This window comes from Phyllobates terribilis, unplaced genomic scaffold, assembly GCF_046119375.1.
Source record: "Phyllobates terribilis strain yellow unplaced genomic scaffold, ASM4611937v1 Scaffold_1__5_contigs__length_1240528914, whole genome shotgun sequence".
In the NCBI taxonomy this organism is placed as follows: Eukaryota; Metazoa; Chordata; class Amphibia; order Anura; family Dendrobatidae; genus Phyllobates; species Phyllobates terribilis.
In genome coordinates, this window is record NW_027362761.1 from 764683752 (window position 1) to 764709871 (window position 26120).

General features: G+C 43.7%; 2 protein-coding genes across 9 annotated transcripts in view; one reads left to right on the forward strand and one right to left on the reverse strand.

The window, feature by feature from the left end:
• PURG (purine rich element binding protein G) overlaps positions 1-16113 on the reverse strand; it is an 86233-nt gene extending 70120 nt beyond the window's left edge. Inside the window, exons 1-2 of one of the 3 annotated variants that reach the window (XM_073636949.1) lie at positions 15929-16113; positions 1692-1778 (exon numbers count right to left, since the gene is read on the reverse strand). The gene's annotated coding sequence lies outside the window, so the exon portion shown is untranslated. The remainder of the gene's footprint in view (positions 1-1691; positions 1779-15928) is intronic. The other 2 variants (XM_073636948.1, XM_073636950.1) reach the window with 2 other exon arrangements.
• The window catches only part of WRN (WRN RecQ like helicase), a 202690-nt gene that overhangs the window by 44410 nt on the left and 132160 nt on the right, over positions 1-26120 (forward strand). Inside the window, exons 1-5 of one of the 6 annotated variants that reach the window (XM_073636941.1) lie at positions 16124-16270; positions 18313-18429; positions 19551-19666; positions 23313-23458; positions 25864-26012. In XM_073636941.1, coding sequence (XP_073493042.1) covers positions 18355-18429; positions 19551-19666; positions 23313-23458; positions 25864-26012 — 486 coding nt within the window. In that variant the 5' untranslated portion in view covers positions 16124-16270; positions 18313-18354. Of the gene's footprint in view, positions 1-16123; positions 16271-18312; positions 18430-19548; positions 19667-19937; positions 20103-23312; positions 23459-25863; positions 26013-26120 lie in introns of those variants that run through there. The other 5 variants (XM_073636942.1, XM_073636943.1, XM_073636947.1 and 2 more) reach the window with 5 other exon arrangements.

Sequence of the window (26120 nt, forward strand, 5' to 3'; positions counted from 1 at the left end):
ATTTGAATATGTACTAGACCGAGTAGCCATAATTATCCAAATTGAATGCTAAAGAGGGCTTAAATATAATAGAACAGAAGAACTGTCTGGATTTAATTGAAAATAAGCAAATGAGAAATAATTTGACAAGCCAGGTATTTATCACTTATACTAGTGAATTTAATCAAATCAAGGATGTGTGCCTACGATGAGTTTTTGACGCTTCATACTTTTTCTGTGTCAAACCACTGCGTCTTACAGCTCCAGCAAAGTGAATGGGATTTATAGAAATCTCATGTCCTCTGTGCTTTTCTTTTACTCACTGTATACTGCCCTGTGGTGGGTGTTTCAAATCCGCAACAAGTCCATTTCTCTTGCGGATAAGCTGCATTTTATGTGAATTTTTTTTTTTTGATAGACTTTCATTAGAGGCGGAAAATCCGCAGGTAAAACACAGCGGAAATGCATCAAAAACATATGTCATCAGCACATAAATATATAAAATTTTGTCAAAGTCAAATATTAAGAAATATCAAAAACAAAGTAACTTTATTTAAAACATGACATACCAAAAAAGCATGTAAAAAAAACAAAAACAAAAAAGTCCTCAAGATCACAATGAAAAAAACAAAAAGAAACCTATTGTACTTAATAGGCGCAGAAATTCTGCAACATCAAAAACTCACCAACAGCTCATCGTGGTAATATAACATAACCTAAAGGCATCTTCCAATGTTAAGAGGGGATTCTGTACTTTGTGATTTGATATATGAGGGCTGTAATTTTTCCCCTAAAAAGTGACCCCTCACTAGCTGGAATGCTGTCTCCTGGTCTGGTAATTGGGGACAAACGAAATAGGAGTACATGCTTATCAGAGAGGGGATTTTACAAGTGTGGTACTAGTAAATGTGCATCATGTAAAATTGCAAACACGCAAACCAAAAAAATAATGGGGTAATTGATGGGAATGAATAGAATATTAATCTGTTTACTAATTGTAATAGCCCGTAATAATATAATACAAGAAAGTCAGAGATATACCTCCGGTGGTGAATACTAAGAGTATATATATATATTATATATATATATATATATATATATGTAATTATTAAACCATCTGGAGTGAAGGACTAATATAAGCAGACGGGACAATCGGAAAAAACATGTAACAAAAAACAAAGAGAAAAGCCGATCATAAAGTCCCAAATATCAGAATAAGGTGAATAATCTCATTTTTATTAATGAACAGGTGAAGACAATAAGAAATTATTAAAATATTAAAAACAGGGGCGAATGTCTGAATACAAGGTGATTAATAATACATACGGGAGAGAGGAAAAGGAGGCAAAATATTATTATAAATACAAGCAAAAAATGTGTAAATAAAGTGTATAAAAAAAATAAAAAAATAAATAAGTGATAAAAAATACAATTAATCAATGCAGCAATTATAAAAAAATATATCATGAAGACATAAGTGAATATACAAAATTAATGAAAATAAATATAGGAGTGAGCTATATAGTACCAGCAGATGATATTACATAAGTGCTTGAATCGCACTCTATCATGAATAATAATGAGAATAGTGATAAATAATAATAGAGAAAAGGGCAATGGAAATAGCCATGAGTAGGGAACACAATAATGAAAGTCCTCCAGAGAAAGTAAACTACATGATAGGATATAAAGTAGTACAAAGAATGACTTACTATAAGATCAGTGCCTCCCGTATGCCAGACATGCGTCCACCCCAACGCGCTGTTTTTAATATTTTAATCATTTCTTATTGTCTTCACCTGTTCATTAATAAAAATGAGATTATTCACCTTATTCTGATATTTGGGACTTTGTAATAGCCCGTATACGGAATATTGCCTAGAGTGCACATTATGCGATTTGAGATATACGCTGCACCAAAGTATTAATGAACATAAACGGAGGGGTTCAAACAAACATGAATTGGTTAACCCCTCAAAAGTAGCCACAAATGAGATCTTACTGGATTTAAACTTTTCGGATTGGAAAGGGTTGACCAATCACCAAGAGGTGGGTATTGGAGACTAGCCCTTTTATACAGGGAAACATACTGGATTTTAATGTAAAACTACTCTTTTCCATGAGGTCTAAACCATGAAATAGATCTAATATTGTACCATTGAAGATAAAACAATATAGTTGTATCTCCCACATTCTAGTGTTTTATCAGGGGCTATAAATTCTGTGCCATTTGAATTAAACCTAGGTTATAAGTTCAAAGTAGGTCAACCTTATCTGATGCCTTCCTGAGACTTATTGTACCGGTGAGATATATGCACCCAACGGCTTGACTTGCACACGTTTTTATATGGATTACAATAAAGACAAGTTTTAATGTGCTGGGTCTGGTCCTTTGGAATTTTTATGGGAACCTGTTTTACTGCCGTTACTTGATGGGTGATTACGTGCATGGATGCACATAGGTGAGCGGACTGCATCTACGTATATGCTATGCCAGGAAAATCTTCACTCCAAAAATCAAATAGCGCTCCTTCCTACTGACTCTTGCAATGTGCCCAACCAATACTGTATGACGTCATGTGGGGTATTGCCGTGCTCAGAAGAAATTGTTTGAAAATGGACATCACAATTTGTTACACATTGCTCCCGGTGAAAGTGAAAAATTTGGGGCGCTCCTTCCTTTCTGAAATTTGCGGTGTGCCTAATCAGCAGCTTCCAACCACATATGGGGAATGCCATGGTATAGTATGGGCAGCGCGGTGGCTCAGTGGTTAGCACTGCAACCTTGTAACGCTGGGGTCCTAGGTTCAAATCCCACCATGAACAACATCTGCAAGGAGTTTGTATGTTCTCCCCACATTTGCGTGGGTTTCCTCCCATACTCCAAACACATACTGAAAGGGAATGTAGATTGTGAGCCCCAATGGGAGAGATTATTATTATACTCGAGAGAAATTGTTGTGTTCATTTTCTCCTATTACCCCTTCAGAAAAATTTGGGGTAAAAGCAACATCTCAGTGGAAATTTTTTTTTTTTTAAAGTTTTCGTTCTCCAAGTGTTATAACATTTAGCGAATCACCTCTTGGTTCAAGATGCTTACTACACCGATAGATAAATTCCTTAAAGGAGATATCCGGGACCTAAAAAAAAAAAAAAAAAAAAAGTGCCTAAACCCTAACCGGCATGTAGTTACTAAAAGAGGAAACTATCTTCCTATTGTACCTGGTGCCAGTCATTGACGGCTCCACCGGAGATTCAGCTGATTTGTCAACAGCAGTGGTTTCTCTTCCTGTTGACAGGGTGGGACTACTGGCATGCTGATTGACAGCTGGCTTCCCCCAATTAGGCAGCGAGAAGCCGGCTGTCAATCAGCATGATGGCAGTAGTACCGCCCTGTCAACAAGAAAAGCTGCCGCTCTGTTGACGTGTGGAAGTCTGTGACCGCTCTGTGCCGGCGGAGATCGGCGCCAGGCACAACAGGCAAGTAGGTAGCAACTACCTGACTGTTAGTGCTTAGGCACATTTTTTTTACGTCTCGGATATCCCTTTTAACCCCTTTCTGGCCCAAGGCGTACTAATAAATATCTGCGCCCTGGGCCTTATGGGCCAGATATGTATTAGTATGCCCTGACGATTTCCACCGCTGACACCCGGTACTATGTGCAAGGAGCGGTGCTGCACCGCTCCCTGCACATTAACTCCCAAAATCATGCGATCAAAGTTGATTGCAGCATTGCGGGAGCAAGGGGGGAGGTAAGCGCCGAAACTTACCTTCTCTCCGATATCCCGCGGTGTCTGTGCCAGGTCCCGGATGTTGTCATGGTGACCCAATGTTGTCATGACAACATACGGGTCACCAGGAGGCAAGAAGTTACTTTAGTCATGCGCAGCGTGCGACCAAAGTAACTTCTCCCTGTGCAGCTCTGACAGCCTGGATAGCACAGGGATGCTGTTGCTCTCTATGCTATACAACCGATCAGAATGTAAAAAGTGAAAGTCCCATAGTGGGACAAACTGTAAAAGTAAGAAAAGTGTCAGAAAGTGAAAAAAAAAAGAAGAAAAAATTGTAAGAATATAAAAAAAAAAGTGAAAAAAATAATCCCCCCCCAAAAAAATACTGTACCCATAAATAAATATTCTTATGAAAAAAAACAAAACAATAGAAGTACACATATTTGGTATCGCCGCATCCGGAACGACCTGACCTATAAAACATACCACTAGTTAACCCCTTTAGTGAACATGGTATAAAAAAAAAGAAGCAAAAAACTATGCTTTATCATCATACCGCCAAACAAAAAAATGGAATAAAACGCGATCAAAAAGACGAATGTAAATAAAAATGGTACTGCTGAAAACGTCATCTTGTCCAGCAAAAAACAAGCCGCCATACAGCTCCATCAGCGAAAAATAAAAAAGTTATAGCGCTCAGAATACAGCGATGAGAAAACAATTATTTTTTCTATAAAATCGTTTTTATTGTGTAAAAGCGCCAAAACATAAAAAAAGATATAAATGCGGTACCGCTGTACACGGACTGACCCGAAGAATAAAGCTGCCTTATCAATTTTACCACACACAGAACGGCATAAAAAAACAACAACTCCTGAATTGTTAGTTTTTGTTTATTCTGCCTCCAAAAATTCGGGATAGAAAGCGATCAAAAAATATCAAGTGCCCGAAAATGGTACCAATAAAAACATCAACTGTCCTGCAAAAAAACAAGCCATCACATGACTCTTTCGGCCGAAATATGGAAAAATTATAGCTCTCAAAATATGGCGATGCAAAAACTAGTCTTTGCAAAAAAAGTTTTTTAGTGTGTGACAGCTGTCAATCATAAAAGCCAATATGAATCTGGTATCTTTGTAATCGCACCGACAAGAAGAATAAACTCGTCTAATCACTTATACTGCACGAGGAACGGCATAAAAAATAAACTCTAGGGTTAGGGTTGAGGTTTAGATTTTTCAGAAGTAAAGAGAAAAAAAATGATGACGATATGGCGACTAGTGTTGAGCGCAAGTGCTCGCTACTTGAGTTTGCATCGGGTGCTCGGGTATGCACCGAGTATCGCGGGTGCTCGAGTGACATGCTCAAGTCTTCGCCCCATGTGTTTTGCAGCTGTTATACGGCCAAAAAAAAACTTGCAGGGATTGCCTGCCATGCACGAGCGATCCCTGCATGTTTTTTTTTGCGTGTCCACCAACCGTGAAACGTGGGGGGGGCTCGAGCACCCGCGATACTTGGTGCATACCCGAGTACCCGATGCAAGTAGCGAGCACTTGCACTCAAGACTAATGACAACTTATTCAATATGATGATCTAATGTTATCAAATTCTGTGTCGTACCTCTGGGTTCAAAATGTTCACTATACCCCTTGATAAAATCCTTGAGGTGTGAAGTTTCGAAAATGGTGTAACTTGTGGGGGGTTTCCACTGTTTAGGCACATCAGGGGCTCCCCAAACGCAAAATGGCGTCCGCTAATTATTCAAGTAAATTTTGCATTCAAAAAATCAAATGACGCTCCTTCCCTTCCAAGCCCTGCCAAGCATCTGCTTACTCAGGAGAAATTGTACCACAAATGGTATGGTGCAATTTCTCCAGTTAGCCTTATTAAAATGCAAAATTGGGGTCTGAAAAACATTTTTTGTGGGAAAAATGTGAAAATTTTATTTTTACAGCTCAGTGTTATAAACTTCTGTGAAGCACCTTGGGGTTCAAGCTGCTCACCACACTTCTAGATAAGTTCCCTGAGGGGGTCTAGTTTCCAAAATAGGGTCACTTGTGGGGGGGTTTCCACTGGTTAGGCACATCAGGGATCTCCAAACGCAACATGGCATCCGCTAATTATTCAAACAATTTTTATGTTCAAAAAGTCAAATAGCGCTCCTTCCTTTCCGAACCCTGCAGTGTGCCCAAACAGTGGTTTTGCACCACATATGGGGTATCAGCGTGCTCAGACGGAATTGCACAACAAATTTTGGGGTCCATTTTTTCCTGACACCCTTGCGGAAAAAAAAATTGGGGTCTAAATAACATTTTTGTGAAAAAAGTTAAAATGTTCATTTTTTTCTTCCACATTCCAAAAATTCCTGAAGCACCTGAAGGGTTAATAAACTTCTTGAATGTGGTTTTGGAGCACCTTGAGGGGTGCAGTTTTTAGAATGGTGTCACTTTTGGGTATTTTCTGTCATATAGACCTCTCAAAGTCACTTCAAATGTGATGTGGTTCCTAAAAAAATGGTTTTGTTAATTTTTTGTAAAAATGAGAAATCTCTGGTCAACTTTTAGCCCATATAACTCCCTAACAAAAAAAATTCTGGTTACAAAATTGTGCTGATGTAAAGTAGACATGTGGAAAATGTTAATTATTAACTATTTTGTGCGACATCTCTCTTATTTAAGGGTATGAAAATTAAAAGTTTAAAAATTGCGAAATTTTCAAAATTTTCGCCCAGTTTCCGTTCTTTTTCCACAAATAAATACAAGTGATATAGAAGAAATTTTAGCACTATCATGAAGTACAATATGTCATGAAAAAACAGTCTCAGAATCAGTGGGATCCGTTGAAGCGTTCCAGAGTTATTACTTCAAAGTGACAGTGGTCAGAATTGAAAAATTTGGCCTGAACATTAATGTGCAAACCACCCTTGGGGGTAAAGGGGTTAAAGGGAGCCTGTTACCATTATTTTAGTGTGTAAACCAATGCCATTACCTTTCTGAGCGCCTATACTGCATTACACAAATGTGTCCACCATCCCCTAACTGCCCCAATATACCAAAAATACCTTTTTAATTATCCCCGCGCTGTATGCAAGTGCCTTTTGTCTGGTCCAAACAAATCACAAGGCCCAGATGGTCTGTGTGACGAAAGCCGGCCGGTGGGTGCAGCTCTCTGGCGCCCCCTTACCTCTCAGGTCAGTCAAGGTACTGCACCTAGAGAAAGTAGTGCCAGGTAGCTGCAACCAGCGCAGGGAACACGGTAGTGTGTTATCCCTTCAACGTCACTAAACCGTAACGTCACTACACAGCACAACTCGCTAGCGCCCTCTTAGCCTCAGGTCAGTCAAGGAACTGCACCTAGGATAAGCGGTCGCCAGGGAGACTGTCCTGTAACCTACTGGGTATCGGGGCCCTCTGTAGTGAGGGCGGTATATATATCTTCCTTGGCCGCGCCAGGAATATATATATCTGAACCTCCGACCGTCCCTACCAGCCTTCCCCAATCCCCAGTTGGTATGCTGCCACCAGTCCCTATTTTAGATATACGCCCAGTCCGTGAATGGGCCTATATCGGGTCAGGAACCAACCCTGGGTAGCGTTTTGGCTTGAGCCGAGCTCACACGGACGTGCGTTCGTTATGCAGAATAAAAGGCAGGCCCACAATTACTTGAGGTAATTGATTATAATAATACACTAGATACACGATATACAACTAAATATACACAGGTATAAGGTCAGGCTAAACTATACAACAATGGAATACAACACACAGAATCACCACAGCATATCAGTTACCGGTTTCTTGATTTTCTTGTGACGCAGGGAGAGGATTCTGCGGTCGCAGGCACGGTTCTTTGTTACAGGCTGAGGCCTACCACCGCATGGTCAAACTGCTCCTCCCCTTGGTGGCCTCAGCTGGTGCTCAGATGTTCAGCACACCACTCTTGGGTCAAGACTGACTTGTCTCTTGTCTGTCCTGCTATCTTACCTGCCCTGTCCCGCCCACTGCTGGTGAGGTCAGCTGACTCAGTCTCCACCCTCAGGTCTAACTTCGATCAGAAGCCCAAATTCTATGGAACCCAATAACTTCTTCTGGGATGGTCTCATGATACCCCCAGGGGTTCCCATGGATTCGGGCCGCCGTAACCGACCTTTTGATATCAATTATGATACCATACGGTCCTCAGGAATGGCTCCGCGCTATATCTTGGCTTCCAGAGCACGTACAAACGTCTACCGCGGAGGCTTGTGTGCGCAATGGCTCCGGGACGCCGTGATATTTTTTTATTGGCCCATCCCATGCAACATGCGTGTACTTTTCATGTTTCTATATCTTATGCCTCCATGCTTGTGACAGACAAAGAAACTAGTCCTATGGGACAAATGGTCAGGTACAGATAGACGAAGCACCCCCCCCTGCTGGCTGTGTTTCCTCTCGAAGTCTTTGAAGCTCCTAGCATTCAAGTGTTAAGTAGGCTTCTTATCTTACAGGAGCCTGGATGGGGGGAAACTATCTAGTTGACGTTTTAACAGAAGGTCCCAAGGGTGGGGGCTGCTGAAGTGTGGCCATCCCTGGATATGATTTATCATTACCAAGATGGCGGCTACAGGTTCATCACACCTCCCCCTATACGAGGGCGCGAGGGGGTAGCACATTCCTGTGTTCCCCCGTGCGTCCTTCTGCACCCTCCCCTTGCCGGGATAACCCGTCAGCGTTACCGTGGTCACGGCCTCTTCTGTGGCGAATGGAGAAGTGGTACTGCTGGAGAGCGAGGCTCCAGCGTAGCAACCTGCCATTCGACCCAGAGACCGTGTGTAACCAGCTGAGGGGGTTGTGGTCCGTCTCCACGGTGAAATGGCTCCCGTACAAGTAGGGCTGCAGACGCTGCAGGGCCCATACAATTGCCAGGCATTCTTTTTCCACCGTGGAGTAAGCCACCTCCCGGGGCAGTAGCTTCCTGCTCAGGTACAAGACAGGATGTTCCTGGCCTGTCGTGTTGACCTGACTTAGCACAGCACCGAGGCCAAAGTCACTGGCGTCGGTCTGTACCACAAATGGCCGGTCGAAGTCGGCAGCTTGCAGTACAGGGGAGCTACTTAGGGCGGCCTTGAGTGCCCCGAAAGCTGTCTCGCAGGCGACTGTCCAGTCGACTGCGACGGGCAGCTTCTTCTTGGTGAGGTCCGTCAGGGGCTTGGCCAGGGTGCTATAGTGTGGGACGAACCTCCTATAGTACCCGGCGGTCCCCAAGAAGGACATCACCTGCTTTTTGGTCCTAGGAGTGGGCCAGGATGCGATGGCATCCACTTTCCCCGGTTCTGGCTTCAGAACCCCCCCGCCTACCCGGTGACCCAGGTAGAGGACCTCACTCATGCCCAGCTGGCACTTTTCCGGCTTGATGGTCAAGCCTGCCCGGTGGATCCGACCGAGCACCTGCCGCAGGTGCTCTAGGTGATCCTCCCAAGTGGGACTGAAGACTGCAATATCGTCCAAGTACGCAGCCGCGTACCCTTCAAGTCCCTCAAGCAGCGTATTGACCATCCGCTGAAAAGTGGCAGGGGCATTCTTCATGCCGAATGGCATCACTGTGGACTCGTACAGTCCAAAAGGGGTGATAAAGGCAGAGCGTTCCCTTGCCGCGGGGGTCAGAGGAATCTGCCAGTACCCCCGGCTCAGATCCATGATGGTCAGGTACTTAGCCCCGGCCATCCGATCGAGCAGGTCATCGATGCGTGGTATGGGGAACGCATCGGTGGCCGTTACAGCGTTGAGCCCCCGGTAGTCCACGCAGAACCGTGTAGTTCGGTCCTTCTTTGGTACGAGGACTACAGGCGAGGCCCACGCGCTGCTGGATGCCTGGATCACCCCCAGCTTCAGCATCTCGTCTATCTCTTGGCGCATGTTTCCCTGCACCTCGAAAGAGACCCGATATGCTGAACGCCGGATCGGCGGGTGATCGCCAGTGTCCACGTCGTGGACAGCCATCTCAGTCCTTCCGGGCAGGCTGCTGAACAGCCCCCGGAAGGGGTGCAGGGTGGTCCCCAGCTGGGACCGTTGGTCCTCCGTGAGCTGGTGGCCAACCCCCACATCCTCGATGGACCCACCCGCCTTGGCTTGGGTGAGCAGATCCAGGAGGGTTTCTACCTCTCCTTCCTCGGGAAGGTTGCACACTGGGTGGGCAGTCGCTTCCCGCTCGTGATGAGCCTTCATCATGTTCACGTGGAAGGCCTTCCTCCTTCCACGGGCGTGATCCAGGGTGACCAGATAGGTGACGGCATTGAGTTTCTGGTGCACGAAGTAGGGACCTTCCCACCGCTGCCACCAATGTGACGAAAGCCGGCCGGTGGGTGCAGCTCTCTGGCGCCCCCTTACCTCTCAGGTCAGTCAAGGTACTGCACCTAGAGAAAGTAGTGCCAGGTAGCTGCAACCAGCGCAGGGAACACGGTAGTGTGTTATCCCTTCAACGTCACTAAACCGTAACGTCACTACACAGCACAACTCGCTAGCGCCCTCTTAGCCTCAGGTCAGTCAAGGAACTGCACCTAGGATAAGCGGTCGCCAGGGAGACTGTCCTGTAACCTACTGGGTATCGGGGCCCTCTGTAGTGAGGGCGGTATATATATCTTCCTTGGCCGCGCCAGGAATATATATATCTGAACCTCCGACCGTCCCTACCAGCCTTCCCCAATCCCCAGTTGGTATGCTGCCACCAGTCCCTATTTTAGATATACGCCCAGTCCGTGAATGGGCCTATATCGGGTCAGGAACCAACCCTGGGTAGCGTTTTGGCTTGAGCCGAGCTCACACGGACGTGCGTTCGTTATGCAGAATAAAAGGCAGGCCCACAATTACTTGAGGTAATTGATTATAATAATACACTAGATACACGATATACAACTAAATATACACAGGTATAAGGTCAGGCTAAACTATACAACAATGGAATACAACACACAGAATCACCACAGCATATCAGTTACCGGTTTCTTGATTTTCTTGTGACGCAGGGAGAGGATTCTGCGGTCGCAGGCACGGTTCTTTGTTACAGGCTGAGGCCTACCACCGCATGGTCAAACTGCTCCTCCCCTTGGTGGCCTCAGCTGGTGCTCAGATGTTCAGCACACCACTCTTGGGTCAAGACTGACTTGTCTCTTGTCTGTCCTGCTATCTTACCTGCCCTGTCCCGCCCACTGCTGGTGAGGTCAGCTGACTCAGTCTCCACCCTCAGGTCTAACTTCGATCAGAAGCCCAAATTCTATGGAACCCAATAACTTCTTCTGGGATGGTCTCATGATACCCCCAGGGGTTCCCATGGATTCGGGCCGCCGTAACCGACCTTTTGATATCAATTATGATACCATACGGTCCTCAGGAATGGCTCCGCGCTATATCTTGGCTTCCAGAGCACGTACAAACGTCTACCGCGGAGGCTTGTGTGCGCAATGGCTCCGGGACGCCGTGATATTTTTTTATTGGCCCATCCCATGCAACATGCGTGTACTTTTCATGTTTCTATATCTTATGCCTCCATGCTTGTGACAGACAAAGAAACTAGTCCTATGGGACAAATGGTCAGGTACAGATAGACGAAGCACCCCCCCCTGCTGGCTGTGTTTCCTCTCGAAGTCTTTGAAGCTCCTAGCATTCAAGTGTTAAGTAGGCTTCTTATCTTACAGGAGCCTGGATGGGGGGAAACTATCTAGTTGACGTTTTAACAGAAGGTCCCAAGGGTGGGGGCTGCTGAAGTGTGGCCATCCCTGGATATGATTTATCATTACCAAGATGGCGGCTACAGGTTCATCACAGTCTGCAAGCAAGAACTCCACCTTATTCAATTTTTTAAGGGACTCTAGTGACTGCTACACTGCCAGGCAAGGCTAATATGGTGCTCATTTTCAACGAGGGCTCTTGGTGTTTCCTGGTAATTGTAAACTAGCAAGCTTATCCATTTTGTGAAAAATGTTTGAAGGGCTTGTAAGATATGATATATAGGAGACTATGGTAGAAAATAACATTACCAGTGATAGTCAAGATGGTTTTTACTAAGGAAAGAAGTTGTCAAACTAACCGGATACATTTTTATGAAGAGACGATTAGAAACCTGGTCAGAGGGGTAACTGTGGATAAGTCCCCAATTCATCAAGACTGGGGTTTTGAACAACAGTCTCCAGAAGTAAGGCTATGCTCAATCAGGGTTTAAGTCAGAACCCCGAAAAATGGGATTCGGGCGTATGGGATGACAAGGCCAGTGACTATAATGATGGAAACGGAGTGACAGCGTGCTGTCTTACATAATTTTCGTCTGTATATGTTTATTGAAGGCAGGCAACAAGACAAAGCAGACTACGGACATCTGAAAGATCCCCATTTAATGCATTCACTATCTTACAACAGAAGCGATGTTCGAGTGACTACTTGGTCTGAAAGTTACTTAACATTGAATTTCAGGGTCAAATAGTTATACTCAGCCCTGACATCCTTTCATTAATAGGATTGCGCTGGCGGATAAAAGCCGCTAGCATATTTGTAGAGGTTGTCACAGCAACAGGGAAGCAGTAGTCAGTGACGGTCCCTTAGACGTCAGTGCAGCGGTTTGGGAGAGGCTAGTCACTATCCATCTCTTTGACTGCTCTTTAAGTGGGTAGTCCGTTCCATCAGATATGACGTTTTTGGGAAAAAGTCAGCGTTTATTCGGGCATAATTTGCAACAAACATTGTAGCCAGATGTTGGCTGTGAGTCAATAGGAAAATACATTCCTTAACATTGAGATTGTAACACCAAGAAGGAAAAGTCATGGCATTATGGAAATCATAGTATCAATAGACATGTTAATGATAAACAAATGACAACATCATTGACAACAATTTCAACACATCTCAATTTATTCTTTATTGCATGCGAGTGCCACATGCAGAAAAACACACTTAGATGCGCTGGCTGCTCTCAATGAGGTTATTAATGATTGTCTGAGGAATGCTCTGGCACACTGATTGCACTTGGGCAGCTCCCTGTGCAATTGCTGACTAAAGACGCCCTGGATGTACAGTCATGGCCAAAAGTATTGAGAATGAGACAAATAGTAATTTTTCCAAAGTTTACTGCTTCATTTTTTGTAATGGCAATTTGCATATACTCCTGAATGTCAAAGAGTGATCAGCTTAACAGCAATTACTGTACTTGCAAAGTCAATATTTGCCCAGAAAATGAACTTTAACCCCCAAAACACATTTCAACATCATTGCAGTCCTGCCTTAAAAGGAGCAGCTAACATCGTTTTAGTGATTGATCCATTAACACAGGTGTGGGTGTTGAGGAGGACAGGGCTGGCGATCAATCAGTCATGATTAAGTAAGAATGACATCACTGGACACTTTAAAAAGGAGGCTGGTTCTTGGTATCATTGTTTCTCTTCAGTTAACCATGGTTATCTCTAAAGAAACACGTGCAGCCATCATTGCACTGCACAAAAATGGCCTAACAGGGAAGAGTATCGCAGCTACAAAGATTGCACCTCAGTCAACAATCTATCGCATCATCAAGAACTGCAAGGAGAGAGCTTCCATTGTTGTCAAAAAGGCTCCAGGGCGCCCAAGAAAGACCAGCAAGCGCCAGGACCGTATCTTAAAACTGTTTCAGCTGCGGGATCGGACTGCCAGCAGTGCCGAGCTTGCTCAGGAATGGCAGCAGGCTGGTGTGAGTGCTTCTGCACGCACTGTGAGGCGGAGACTCTTTGAGCAAGGGATGGTTTCAAGGAGGGCAGCAAAGAAGCCACTTCTCTCCAGAAAAAAACATCAGGGACCGACTGATATTCTGCAAAAGGTACAGGGAGTGGACTGCTGAGGACTGGGGCAAAGTCATTTTCTCTGATGAATCCCCTTTTCGATTGTTTGGGACATCTGGAAAACAGCTTATTCGGAGAAGAAGAGGTGAGCGCTACCACCAGTCTTGTCTCATGCCAACTGTAAAGCATCCTGAAACCATTCATGTGTGGGGTTGCTTCTCAGCCAAGGGAATCGGCTCACTCACAGTCTTGCCTAAAAACACAGCCATGAATAAAGAATGGTACCAGAATGTCCTCCAAGAACAGTTTGGCGCCCAACAATGCCTTTTCCAGCATGATGAAGCACCTTGCCATAAAGCAAAGGTGATAACTAAATGACTCATGGAACGTTTAAGCGTTTCCGTAGCAGCAATTACGCTACAGAAACGCTTGGTAGAAGGTCAGTCATGTTCCCCAATCATAATCCGCATGTGCTGTGCACATGCTGCGGAAATTTCCGCTGCGGATCATCATTGCGGAAAAATAAGCAGCACTACCAATTATTTTGCGGAAGCGCGGCGTTTTCGCCGCCATTGACTTGCATTGGAACGCATGGAATCCCCATCACTGGATCTGTACATGCGGAATCCATGCGTTTTAATGTGCGGATGGTACCCGGGATGGGAGAAGAGGAAACTCTCCTCCGGACCTGGGTACCATAGTACATGTAAAAAAAAAAAGAATAAAATAAAAAATATACATTATACTTACCTTCTGATGGCCCCCTGTGTCCTTGTCTCGGCTTGCCGGCAGCTCGCGGTGGACTCAAGGACCTGTGGTGACATCATTTAGTAATGTGACGGGTCACGCGACCCCTGACGTCGGAAGGTCCTTTAGTCTACCGCGAGCTGCTGGCAAGCCAGGACGGAGCGAAGCAAGACTCCGGGGGCCATCAGAAGGCAAGTATAGATTTATTTTTTTATTTTTAAACATTCTTTTGGTCACACTATATAAATCCATGCCGGTTGCATGGATTTATATAGTGTGACCAAGTTGTCAAGCACTTTCCAAGTGATGCTAAAATCGCTTGGAAAGCGCTTGACAACCCGCATGCGGAAATGCATGTGCAGAATGCTTCACATCCGCATGTCCCTGGCAGGAAAAACGCATGTAAAATCCGCATACGTTTTTTCTGCCAGGGAGATGCAGAAATGCTCAGGAAAAATCCGGAGCATTTCTGCATCGTGGGTACATAGCCTAAATGTACTATCCAGGGTCACAGGATTTTTCTTCCATTGCGCACATCTGAGACGTCATTGGTTGGCAATTGCCAAAGGAGCCGACAGCAGCGGATCTTCATGATTTGCGTGCCCAAGTGCATTCAGCATGGAAGAATATTCCACTGACAACCATTAATAGCATGCCAAAGCATGTAATAACGTGCATTTCTGCATGTTTCTCATATTCGATAAGAAATAAAAGAGAGACGTTTTAAAAATTTAGTTTACATCTTTTCCTCATTTGCATATCATTAACATACAGTTGACTGTATAGTGGCCACAACCAGGTAATGCACATTCGCCCCCCCTATTCAAATCAATAGAGGGTGTATATGCATTACCCGGCTGTGGTTATTATTCCATCGACAGAGCAACTCTGTAACTGAACAGTTCTTGCCGACACCGGAAAAGGCTGATCGGCAGGGGCCCGCCAATCAGACATTGGTGACCTATCCTAAGGAAAGGCCATCTATGTTAAAGTCCTGGACAACCCCTTTAAATATCCGTAGGACATTACTATTATATTGCTCATCATATACAACTAAGGGTCCCTGGTTCAAATCCTACCAAGGCAAGGAGTTTGTATGGGTTTCCTCCCACACTCCAAAGACATACTGATAGGGAATGTAGATTGTGAGCCTCGATGGGGACATCGATGATTATGTAATTAAAGCACTGCGGAATATGAGGGCGCTATATAAATTAATTGTCTGTAGCTGTAAATGTGATGAGCGCTGTCCGTGGTGCTGAACGTACATAGTAGGATCGCTTATTTCCCCAAGACATGGCTCCATATATGCCACTGATCGTCCAGTGCAATGACACCCACCAAGGTAATCATGGACTCTTAGTGTTTGGTGAATCATGGCGGAATGGATGCATGGCGGCCACTTGTATATTTGGAGGAAATGTCTATAGTGATCAATGGCTTTTATTAGAAAGGGAAGGCAGTAAGCACCTGGATAGTTGCCAGTATGCACACTGTAGCAGATGCCCAGCTCTAAGCACACCTCTGTATGCACAGCCAGGTGACAGACCCCAATATAACCCAGCCTAGGACTGTGCGCCCCTGACCTTGCAGCTCCCACCATGAGCAGTGTATAAGCTCAGCAGCAGAGGCCGGCACATCCTGCACCGCACTTCTCCGCAGTCATGCACGCCGGAGGACAGGCCTCTACTCACTCTCACACGCAGTGCATGGCGGGCCGACCTGCTCTCCGGTGCAGCCTTGAAAACAGCGCTCCTCCCGCTTTCATGGCCGTCCGGGAATGACTCCTCCATCCGCGCGTTGGCGCAGAATGACGTCACCGCCACAAAGTAGCTGGGTACTGGAGACAAGCCTCGGCAGGCGGAAGTGGCCGGGAGGAACGGTGCATGCCGGTACCAAAGAGGACCAATCAGCATAGTGTGGGCTGTGAGGGCGGAAGTGTTTCCCTGGCGCAGCCTCACGTGGGTGATTTCGCGCCCCGGCTGAACGCAGCAGTAGGAGATGTCAGTTCACTGTAGGCTGTGGAGATGTCTCCAGTAAGTGGCGGATGCTTTTGCGTTGTATCGTGATATATGTATGTCCTGACAGTAGAAGGCAGTGCTGTGCACCCATTATTGTGAGATGTGCTGCTCGTCCACGCCTCTGTTCAGTCCCCTCATTAATAAGTGCAGTAATGTACAGGCTGTCGCTAGTAATGAAATCACCACATGTGGACGGTTATAATGCGGCTGTTCTGTGCCGCCATGTACCACAGTATGGATCACTCGCCAATATGGCCTCTGATTGGCACTGCCAGCCTGGGGTCTGTGGAGCCCTGGTAACTGCCTCCTACATCCCGGCATCCGCAACTTTACTTCTGATTAGCCAGCCTGGCGCAGCGCCACATGTGGTTCATGCCATAAGGATAACGCCAGCCTGGCTAATCAGAAGAACTGCAAATGGCGGTTCTCAGGGCTGCTATCCAGAGGCTACAGATAACTGGCGGGTGAACCGGGTCCTGACAATCGATTGGCAGTAATTTGCATGTAATCCATCTGCTGTTTCTCTTGTGATCATGAAATCCGGCAGGTTTGGATTTCTTGCAGCTTGTATGTCACAGCCATGACCTCATGTGGGTTGCCACTTTCACTTTTATATTGTGATGTAGCATCTCCATGGCTATGAGACAAGTAGCCCCAGCCTTCATCATTATATCGTGTGTAAACCTATATAAGAGATACCACTACGAAAGTGAATTGTACCCCTAAAATGACATAAAAGCCCAAAAGAAGGAAATCCGAATCAAATACCGCTCAAAGCTATGATGTGATTACTTGCCCTGTTTTTAGTCGCACTTCTCCCCTTTACTGTTGCTTTGCTTATATTTGTAATTGTTGCATAATAAAAATGGTTTATAAACTTACTAAACGGTTTTTCTTGTTAGGGTCTCTCTATACTACATCACTTATAGTTTGAGCGGTATTAGATTAGGATTCCCTTCTTTTGGGCTTTTTCATCATTGTATCGGGATAACCTCTGCAACTTTCGCATATGTTTATGGTTTTTAATTTTCTTTTTGCCATTTTCACGATTCCTCTTTCGCTTTTTTATTTAATTTCATGCTGAATACCATTTTTGGGGGGAGGGGGATATAGCAGAACTGACTGTTTTCCCAATCAGCAGTATCCAGTAGACATGGGAGAATCTATTAACAGGTCTCCGGTCCATCGGACGGGTCAATAATCTGTGACCGCTGGATGGGAGACCTGTGAACCTCCTTATCTGCTGCCATTCTTGCCTCTTATTTTAATTAGCCGGGAAGGCGTGACATCATGTGTTTTATAAGGAACAGAAACTTGTTGATGTTTTATCAGCCGGACAACCCTAATAAAATGAAGGTTTTCCATTAAAATATCATTACGATTCCTCAGAACTGCCACTGGTAAGTGTATATGGATCAGAGCCTCCACCAACCTTTTAGGGAAAAAGTGCTGTGTTAGTGATTAGTTTGTTAGTTTTACCTGTCAGTGGAAGGGCTTGTTCATGTGGGCGTATAAAAAATTGTCAATTTCATCCAGAAAAGTGGGATGATTTTATTCTCACTTGTCATCCGTGTGCAGTCCGTATGCAATCTGTTTTTTTCCAGCTGCAGGTATTAGTCATTTACAAGACTATTTACAGTTTCCTATGTTACAGAATTGTAACGTATCCGGAAAAATCGGACGCTATACTGTGGCTCCGTATGGCATCTGATATTTTTTACACACCCATAGACCTGACTAGGTGAGTCTCATCCAATTTAAAGAAGAAACTAGTGCATGGTACGATTCCCCCCCCCCCCCCCCCCCCCCCATACATTCGGTCATTGAAAAAAATCGAACATCTGCACTGCCCCATTAAATAACATTGGTCCAAGTGTGGTCCGTTTTTTTCACGAATAGCAATCACTAAAAATTTGGTTGTGTAAACGAGTCCTAAGGAGGTGGAAATAAAATCAGCAGGTATTTACCACTAACCTGTATCTGAACTTATTGCTGACTACATCTATTAATTCCTCCTCCTCCCCCCCCCCCCCCCTTTTTTTTTTTCTTTCTTAAAGGGCTTGATGATTTCCAGTGCATGACTTTAAATACCACCAAAAATGTCAGGGGAGCAGCGAAAGCTTCCCAATTGGATGTCTGAACAGGATAGTCCCTGTACAACCAAGACTAAAAAGGCAAGTCTCCATCGGTAAATCATTATTGTCCGAGTTATTGTGATATATCAAAGGAGTTAACTACTCTATCAATAAACTCGTTTAATATAGTAGAAGTGGGGTACATCTAATTTACTATTACTAATTTACTGTAGCATTACTGTAGAATCATAGAATGTTAGAGTTGGCAGGGACCTCCAGGGTCATCGTGTCCAACCCCCTGCACTGCTTATCCACACTAAAAGCAAGCTCCCCCAATTAATGTAGTCTTGTTTGACTGACAGCAATGCTCCTTAATGAAGTCCTCCCATCAAAGTGTTATCCTTTTAATATATTGCAGTCACCATATTATATAGCCCTGTGTACTTACAATTGCTCATTTTGCCTTTCTACCCAGCTAATTCTTCTCTTTTCTCTGCTCTATGTAGAAACAGGAAGTCTATGTTCCCTGTATTTATCATTCCCTCTTCAACTCTTGACCCAGCTGCTCGGCTCCCTCCTCCCCCTGCCAGGCACTTTTGAAGTGACTAATGACTCATACAGGAAAAAGAGACCTCCTGTTTCTACATAAAGCTTAGAAGGATTCAGCTAGTCCGTTTTTAATTATGTGATGTCATAGATCTAATGGAAAAAAGAAGAATTAGCGGGTAGAAAGGCAAAATGAGCAACTGTAAGTACACAGTGCTATATAATATGATGACTGCAATATTTTAAGAGGATAACAACTTTGATGGGAGGAGTGCTTCTTTAAATCCATAGTATGGTTCACAGCTGGAGGGTTATATGACCCGACCCATATGGCAGTAATCTTGTGCAATCTTCTTGGAAGCACATTCGCTAATTTTCTGGACACTTACCTGTTTCTATGTGCGTCCAGAAACCCCTCACAAACTATTTATCAATTATTAATAGCATTTAATGATGATTTTTGTAACAATATTTCGTGCAGGTTTGTGCTTGATTAGTGTGTATCAGCCAGTGATATTATGACGTTCTTAAATGCCATATCTGGTAGAAACATAGGTGCTATTAACACCTCCATTTGCTCATTCCTGACCTTCTCTGCTGTCTGTAAGTAGTCGCAGGTGATGGATACATGTTTTGTTTTTGCTTACTAAAGCCTTAATTTGCTTCTTCATTAGAATTGCACCTGGAAGAAAAACCTACTAGAAGACAATCTTCCATTCCTGAAATTTACTGGCTCAATAATTTATAGTTATGAAGCACAGGAGTGTTCATTCTTTTCAGAGTTCATCAGGTGAGCCCAGTGATGTAGCACAGTTTATACTTCACTTTTCTCAGGCTGCGTTCACATGTGGTCATATTCCCTTATTCTTTTTTTTTGGAGGTGGGGTGCCCCGAAATCATGTCACAAAAAGGCCAGCGAAGCTTTAGGAAATATTTGAAATTTAAATTTATTTGCTATTTTAATCTCCTGTTAAATGGGGCATGATGGGATTATATTCCCTTAAAATCTGGCACCAATCTGGATTTAAATTTTTTTTTTCTTACATTTATTTCTTTTATAGAGAGGCTGGTACCCAGAAATTGGTTCTGCTGCCTGCATTAGAGGGGTTGTCCTGTCCAAACCGATAAGTCTGCAGTCTCTCTGTGTAACTGCAGACTTATGTATCTCCCCAGCGCAGACACTGTGCGCTCCTGGGATTCGCCGGTTTCTGACTCTGGACTGGAGGGTATGTATGCGTTATAGAAAATAGCAAAAAGGCAATGATAGTTACCAGGCAAGATGTTTTTTTTAAAAGATTCCATTTATTGCTTTGGCTATGTATGCTTTATACATAATCCGGCCAGGGCCCATCCAGTGGGCACAGCGTCCCATCTGGTGACGCGGCCGGCTAGTGGGCTTGGAAGCAAGGCCGGAAGTATGTATAACACATAGATAACCTCCGGTCCCAGGGAAGAAACCGGGGAATCCCCGCAGCGCACAGTGCATGTGCTGGGGGCGATTCACAAGTCTGCAGTCTGCATGCCCACAGCTATGCTCACATCTGGGTTAGAGGCACTTACAAAATTTGTTAGGTTTTACATATCCAGACAGGCTTAATGTTGAGATCAAGGCTCTGTGGGACCAAGTTATCACTTCTAGGACTCCTTGTCCTTTTTTATGCTGCAGATGGTTCTTAATGACATTGGTTGTATGTTTAGGGTCATTGTGCTTCTGCAGAATAAATTTGGAGGTAATTAGATGTCTCCCTAATGGTATTGCATGATGGATACGTACACATATTACACACACACACGTTTTGCACTCTTGATAGAGTCCTCTGTGTTGCTTGCTGTGTGCTCTGTTGAAACCGATAAATGGTCACTTTTTGTGGATGCTGACAAACTATGATGGGATAAGGGCGTCTGTCAGGCGCTGTTGGTGTCCACCATGCTTTAGATCTGCACCGAGTCATGGCTTCTGTTTTTAAGTGTACCCATGACATAGATGTGAATAAAGCCTAATTTAAAATAAGCTTGGCTGATTTCTAAACTTGTTTTTTTCCATAGAAGAAATGATAAAAAGCTAGGTCATGCACTGGCATCCCCAGTGCCTATTTCATGGCAGAGACAAATGTGAGAGCTTTTCGTTTTCATGTGTATCTTTTCTCATGCATGATCAATCAGATTGAGTTACTTTAAGAATGTCTGTAAATGACTAGTAAAACATGGCGGGGCAGGTTTATCAATGCTGTTTAATTCTTAAACTGTGCAGCTTAAAGCCCCCGTCTCACATAGCGAGATCGCTGCTGTGTCACGGTTTTGGTGACGCAACAGTGACCTCACCAGCGATGTCGCTATGTGTGACACTTTCCAGCGATCAGGCCCCTGCTGTGAGGTCGCTGATCGCTGCAAAGTGTCCTGGACCTTTTTTTGGTCGTTGCCCTCCCGCTGGTCAGCACACATCGCTGTGTGTGACCAGCGGGAGCAGCGATCAGGCTGGTAACTATGGTAAACATCGGGTTACTAGGGGCACACGCGCACTTAGTAACCCGCTGTTTATCATGGTTACCAGCCTGCTCCTGCTTCAGCAGGCTGGTAACCAGGAGCAGGACATTGTGGAAAGATTCTTTCCACGATGTCGCTGCTCCCCTGATCGCTGGTGAGCCTGCCTGTTTGACATCTCACCAGCGATCACATAGCAACGCAGCAACGATCCCTGACAGGTCGTATCGTTGTCGGGATCGTTGCAGCGTCGCTAAGTGTGACGGGGCCTTTAGACTAGACATGCTTAATATGTGCAGATTTATCATAGTCGTCCATGCTGGTGTATCTTCTTCGTCTAAGTTTACACCATTAGTTGGCTTTCTTTGATCCAAAATATTGGTGCATTTCTTGGCGTGTGATGTTGCACCTTACGCTACCAGGTTTTTGCTGCCCCATCTAAAATCAACATGATGTACTGACAGCCACTGATTCCAGCAATGTATCACTTACTGGGCAGCAGGTTTGATAAATCACTGTTTTATCTGCTGCTGATTTAGCAGTTCCCTGAAGGCTGAGCTCTGTATAACCCCGCCCACATCACTGATTGGCAGTTTTCTGTATACACTGTGCATAGGCAGAAATCTGCTAATTAGGGGAGGGCGTGTGGTTATGCACAACTCATGACTATAGAAGACTACATGGCAGCAGGTTTACTAGTCATCTAGTGATAACCTTCTGCTGATTAATTGTTAGTTTTATTAAAACTGCAGCAAGCGGCCTAGCAAATGACACATCGCTGGAATGAGGGTCTCAGTCTCTTCATCATGCCATTTACACATTAGGTTGCAAAAACCTGCAGACTGGTTCCCTTTAAAAATTTGTTCCCCATCCTGTAACAATTATTTTTATCTAATGGATTCAGTTTTGACAGTGGCAATTTTTAATTGTTTACCTGTTTATTTATTTTTTTTGTATTTTTCATTTCATTTACACATTGTGCCCCCATAAGGTCAAAATAGACTTTTGGGGGATATATTCGTTCCTTACCCAATCCGTCCTCCAAGACTTCTCCCGAATATCCCCCGTCCTATGGAATTCTGTGCCCCAACACGTCCGATTATCCACCACATTCGGATCTTTCAGACAGAACCTGAAAACCCATCTCTTGAAGAAAACTTACAGCCTGCAATGTTCACACTGCCGGCTCACGACTACCGGAGCTGCTGGAACCCCTTACCCTACTGCCTCCCCCCCCATCCTGTAGAATGTAAGCCCGCAAGGGCGGGATCCTCTTCCCTCCGTACCAGTCTATCATTGTTAGTCATTTACTGTACGTGATATCTGTATTTGATATGTAACACCCCCTCATGTACAGCACCATGGAATCAATGGCGCTATATAAATAATGATAATATTTCAATATTTTTATTTTCATCCTGTTAACTTTGTAACTTGTACTGGTATATTTATCCCAGTTACAAAGGAATTGCAGCCTCCTGGCTACACAGCAAAGCTTTCAGAGTCTCATCATGACCCAGCAGCTCCTGCTCTTACACTAAATAAAGAGATTTTTACCCAGCTCCAACAAAGTGGTTGGAGCTGGGATGCGGGCGTGTTGACATTCACTCTCAAAACAAATTCATGACCAATGGCAGGATTTGCTATGCTACAAATCTTACTCCAGCAGGGACTGGAGTAGGATTTGTGGTGAGGTGTATGCCAGTCTTCTGGCGCTCCTGATTCATGAAAATCAGGAACGTCTGACTCCAGCACATCTCCTCATCAAGACCAGTGTGAAAGATGAATTGGGCCCTATGTCATTTTCTGATGATGCATACCCTTTACCCTTGTTTTGTAGTGTAAATTTCCCAAGAGGTATTAACTGTGCTAGGATTAGACACAAGGCTTTATCATTTTTCCTCGTTGTGTTAGTACATATAATTTTTTTTTTTATTTCTTGTGTTTTTTATTAGAGAGAAACTTTCTAAAGAAGCTGTGCTTGGTTTTGACATTGAATGGCCTCCTGTTTATAAAAAGGGTAAAAATGGGAAGGTCTCCCTCATCCAGGTGTGCACGTCAGAAGAAGAATGCTATTTATTTCAGGTTTCATCCATGACAGGTCTGCTATACTTACGTATTGCTGGTTCTTACATTGACTTACTGTATATTTATGATGAACACAATTGCATTCACATAATCATTATTTCATGGTGGTGTCTTCTTGCTTTGAGGAGATAGATCCATTTGATATTGATCTTTTAGGCACTGTGGGAATGTATCAGAAGATCTAGCATGTTCATATATTATGCAGACAGCCACCTGATTTCAGTCAAAATTATGAAATACCGAATTTTCCCTTTAGCTTAGAATGATTGTCTGATAAGTAAAATGTCCTGAATAAATATCTATCTTTAGCGTTATTATAAATTTCCCTACCATTCTCGCTATACAGCTATTCCCTATTTTTTTTCACTTCCTGTGACAGGACGCCACATCATCGGGAGGATGGCCCCGTAGTCACCTCTCCATAGCTTCTATCGCCCCCTAGAATAGGACATCCTCAACGATGGGCTCTACTGTCTCTCCCGACAGCTTTTTTCACTGCCGTCCACTGATACCATTCGTAGTCGATCATAGTTATGGATGTATAGAGAAGTGCCCGCAACTTCTGTGACCGTTGCCCTACAGTTTGTTTTCATACAGCTTCTGTTCCTGCTGCCTTTTTCACTGAAACGAGACCTCATCAGGGGGTGGTGACAAAAGCAGGAGGAGTAACAGTAGCACAACACCACAGCTTCTGTCACCGCCTTGAAATGAATAGGAAGCAGGATGAGTGACAGCAGCTCCTCCTCACAGCTTCTTCACTAAAATGAGATGTCATCTGGGGGCGGCAATAGAAGCAGGGTGAGTGATAGCAGCAACGCCCCACATCTTCTGTCACCGCTCTGAAACAAATCATCATCATGAGAAGGCATTGCGTTTACTATCCTGCTTTTAGCATCGCCCCATATTGACATCTTGTTTCAGTAAAAGAGGGGTCAGGCACAGAAGCTGTGTAGTGGCGGGCACAGAAGCTGCGGGGCGGGATGACAAGCTTCAGCAAAAACCGTCTTTTTCCAGATTATCAGTACAGTACCTTTTAAAAGTATTTACCCTTCTTGGTTTTTTCCTGTTTCATTGCATTACAATTCGTAATTTTAATGTTTTTGTGGAGAATTTATTTAATTTGGTTTACACAACATGCCTACCACTTTGAAGGTGCAGAATATGTTTAACTGTGACACATACACTAATGAAGACACAAATTACATTTTAGTGTCATCTGAACGCAGAATCTTCTTCCACGTTTCGGGATTCTGTCGCATGCTATTTAATTTTAAGCATATTTTATTGTGTTTTCATTCAGTTATACCAAAATGCCCCATGGGCAATAAATTACCAGTCTATCTAATGCCTATATTTACAGGTATACTTTATTTCATATTATTAAATTGACAGACAAATGTAAAAAGAGACACACTCAAAGGTTTAAAAGCCTGATGCCTCCTATGTCTATGCGTTACTTTATATACTTAGCCTGGTCAGTTTTACCATAAAGTTAATCTGGCAAATAAAAAACCCACAAAACAATTGTGAAATTGCATTGTTTTTGCAATTTCAATGCACTTGGATTTTTTCCCCCGCTTTCCAGTGCATTACATGATAAAATGAATGATGTCATTCAAAAGTACAACTCGTCATGGGAAAAAAAAAAAAAGCCCTCATACGGCTATATTGACAGAAAAATAAATAAGGTTTTGGCCCTTGGAAGGCGATGAAGGAAAAAAAAAAAAAAGCACAAAATGGCCTAGGTGTGAAGAGGTTAAGTTATGTGTAATAATGAAAAATGAGACAGTGAAAAAGTATTGGACATTCTTATTGAAATTTATATTATACTTCGTACACAAGCTTTTGTTGGTGATGACAGCTTCAAGACTCCTCCTGTATGGACAAACTAGTCGCATGCATTGCTCAGGTGTGATGTTGGCCCATTCTTCCACACACTCTTCAAATCCTGAAGGTTCCTTGGGCTCCTTCTATGAACTCTGAGCTTTAGTTCCTTCCATAAATGTTTTATTGCATTCAGGTCAGGTGATTGTCTGGGCCATTCTAGCAGCTATATTTTCTTTGTCTAAAACCAGTTGAGAGTTTCCTTGGCTGTGTGTTTGGGATCATTGTCTTGAAGATGAAACAAGGGTGGACACTTCAGCATCATCCTGGTAAATGGCAGCAGATTTTTATCAAAAATATCTCAGTACATTTGTCCATTCACAAACAGTCACAGTCTCTCATGTTGCCCCTTGGGAAAATTAATTGACCACTCCTGTGTTATAGCATTCCACTGGAAAATGACATAGCATTTCTAAATTGCACCTATTTAGTGAAATAGTAAGAGGATTATGCAATATACTATTTATATGCGATATATCCTTCTCAGCGTTAAAGGATGTATTGGATTGTCTAATTAGATTCTCTATCACACAGGTTTTCCTAAGGGTCTTAAAAGGCTGCTTGAAGATATGTCTGTAAAAAAGGTTGGAGTTGGTATTGAAGGTGACCAATGGAAGTTATTGAGCGACTGTGACCTGAAATTGAAGGGATTTATTGAACTTACTGATTTGGCCAACGAAAAAGTATGTAACAATGTAACATTTAGAGTATTTTTTCTTTTTTTTTTTTTTTTAAATATATGCATACCTATAAAATGCAAGTATCATGTGTGCCATCATTTTAAGACTGCT